General features: G+C 31.1%; 2 protein-coding genes across 3 annotated transcripts in view; one reads left to right on the top strand and one right to left on the bottom strand.

The window, feature by feature from the left end:
• Window positions 1-2500, top strand: part of LOC137615193 (uncharacterized) — a 190791-nt gene that overhangs the window by 54473 nt on the left and 133818 nt on the right. The window lies entirely within an intron of this gene.
• LOC137615192 (T-box transcription factor TBX22-like) overlaps window positions 1-2500 on the bottom strand; it is a 19920-nt gene that overhangs the window by 11669 nt on the left and 5751 nt on the right. The window contains exon 5 of the mRNA XM_068344838.1: window positions 1797-1959. Coding sequence (XP_068200939.1) covers window positions 1797-1959 — 163 coding nt within the window. The remainder of the gene's footprint in view (window positions 1-1796; window positions 1960-2500) is intronic.

The raw sequence follows: 2500 nt of genomic DNA, 5'->3' as shown, positions 1-2500 counted from the left end.
ACTTGTTCCTTTGAAAAATAATTTCCCCATTACTTATTCAGTTAAAAAATCATTTCCCCATTACTTGTTCAGTTGAATAATAATTTCCCCCATTAATTCTCCATTGAAAAAAATTCCCCTAGAATTCTCCATTAGAAATAAATTCTCCATTAATTCTCCATTAAAAAGAAAATTTCCCCATTAATTATTCCATTGAAAAATAATTTCTCCCTTGATCAGTTGGGAAAATAGTTTTATCATTACTTATTCAATTGAAAAATAATTTCCATTATTTGTTTAATTGAAAACTAATTTTCCCATTACTTGTTCAATAGGAAAATAGTTGTACCATTATTTATTCCACTGAAAAATAATTTCCCCATTTCTTGTTTGATAGAAAAATAATTTCCCCATTACTTGTTCAGTTGAAAAATAATTTCTCCATTACTGGTTCAATTGAAAAATAATTTCCCCACTGTTCCATTAAAAGATAATTTCCTTATTACTTGTTCCATTGAAAAATATTTTTCCCATTACTTGTTCCATTGAAATATAATTTCCCCATTACTTGCCCCATTGAAAAATAATTTTCCCATTGTTCATTTGAAAAATAATTTCCCTATTATTCTATTCAAGGATAATTTCCCCATTACTTGTTTCATTGAAAAATAATTTCCCTATTGTTTTATTCAAGGATAATTTCCCCATTACTTGTTTCATTGAAAAATAATTTCCCTATTGTGTTATTCAAGGATAATTTCCCCATTACTTGTTTCATTGAAAGATAATTTCCCTATTGTTTTATTCAAGGATAATTTCCCCATTACTTGTTTCATTGAAAAATAATTTCCCTATTGTGTTATTCAAGGATAATTTCCCCATTACTTGTTTCATTGAAAGATAATTTCCCTATTGTGTTATTCAAGGATAATTTCCCCATTACTTGTTTCATTGAAAAATAATTTCCCTATTGTTTTATTCAAGGATAATTTCCCCATTACTTGTTTCATTGAAAAATAATTTCCCCATTGTTCCGTTAAAAAATAGATTCCCCATTACTTGTTCCATTGAAAAATAATTTCCCCATTACTTGTTCCCTTGAAAAATAATTTCCCCATTACTTGTTTCCTTGAAAAATAATTATCCCATTACTTGGTCTATTGAAAAATAATTTCCACATTACTTGCTCCATTGAAGAATAATTTCCCCATTACTTGTTCCATTGAAAAATAATTTTCCCATTACTTGTTCCATTGAAAAGTAATTTTCCCTATTACTTGGTCCATAGAAAAATAATTTCCCCATTACCTGTTTCATTGAAAAATAATTTCCCTATTACTTGTTCCATTGAAAAATAATTACCCCATTACCTTTTCCTTTGAAAAATAATTTCCCCATTATTTGTTCAATTGAACAATGATTTTCCCATTATTTGTTCAATTGAATAATGATTTCCCCGTTACTCGTTCCATTGAAAAATAATTACCCCATTACTTGTTCCATTGAAAAATAATTACCCCATTACTTGTTCCATTGAAAAATAATTACCCCATTACTTGTTCCATTGAAAAATAATTACCCCATTACTTGTTCCATTGAAAAATAATTACCCCATTACTTGTTCCATTGAAGAATAATTACCCCATTACTTGTTCCATTGAAAAATAATTACCCCATTACTTGTTCCATTGAAAAATAATTACCCCATTACTTGTTCCAGTGAAAAATAATTTCTCTATTACTTCTTTAATTAAAAAGCAATTTTCCCCTTACTCGATCAATTAAAAGAAAAGTATTACCAAAAGCAAAATGCTCACCTGTCCTTTGGTCAGTCTGGTTTTATTGTTGGTCAGTTTTAACCTGTCGAAGGCAATCGAAGGAGCTGCCATCCACTGAGCTCCAGTGGATGGCGAATCTGGATGGATGTAAGGTGGATGGTCACCCAATGGCTCGCCAGTCCCTGCGACCATCCAGCGGGAGCTGTAAGGAGGAAGGGAAAGGGATGCGAGTGACTTAAAAGAATGGGATAGTTTTAATTTAAAAGACTATCGTAAATTTTCTTGAACCTCCAGAGTTGCAATGTCAACAGATTGGAAAGATGTTGATTTTCGATAGTTAAATATGTTAGATGCATAGAACGAGAATGTCAAGATGATAGATGTGAAGAACTTGACTTGAAGATACATATTGGGTGAAAACTAGATTCCAATGGGGGTAAAGAACGTGATTCTAAGTTATATAGAGGTAAAAAAAAGCGACTTGAGACATTTTAAGGAAACACGTGACTTTAAGACATATTAGACATGAAAAACGCGATTTCAGGATAAAGGTTGAAAAACGAATATTAGAGGAGACAATCGTGATTTCAAGATATATTAGAGGAACAGAAGAACTGTGGGTAACCCAAAGCAAGAATATATTTTGAGGAACTAACGAAGAAAATCTACATTATAGTTCAGTAACATCAAGACCAACCTATATCATTGGATCCTGGGTAACAGGTAAACAGGACCAGCTGAGA

The sequence above is a fragment of the Palaemon carinicauda genome, chromosome 21 (genome assembly GCF_036898095.1).
Source record: "Palaemon carinicauda isolate YSFRI2023 chromosome 21, ASM3689809v2, whole genome shotgun sequence".
Lineage (NCBI taxonomy): Eukaryota > Metazoa > Arthropoda > Malacostraca > Decapoda > Palaemonidae > Palaemon > Palaemon carinicauda.
The sequence above is the reverse complement of the archived record's forward strand: the minus strand, read 5'-3'. Positions and strand labels throughout refer to the sequence as shown.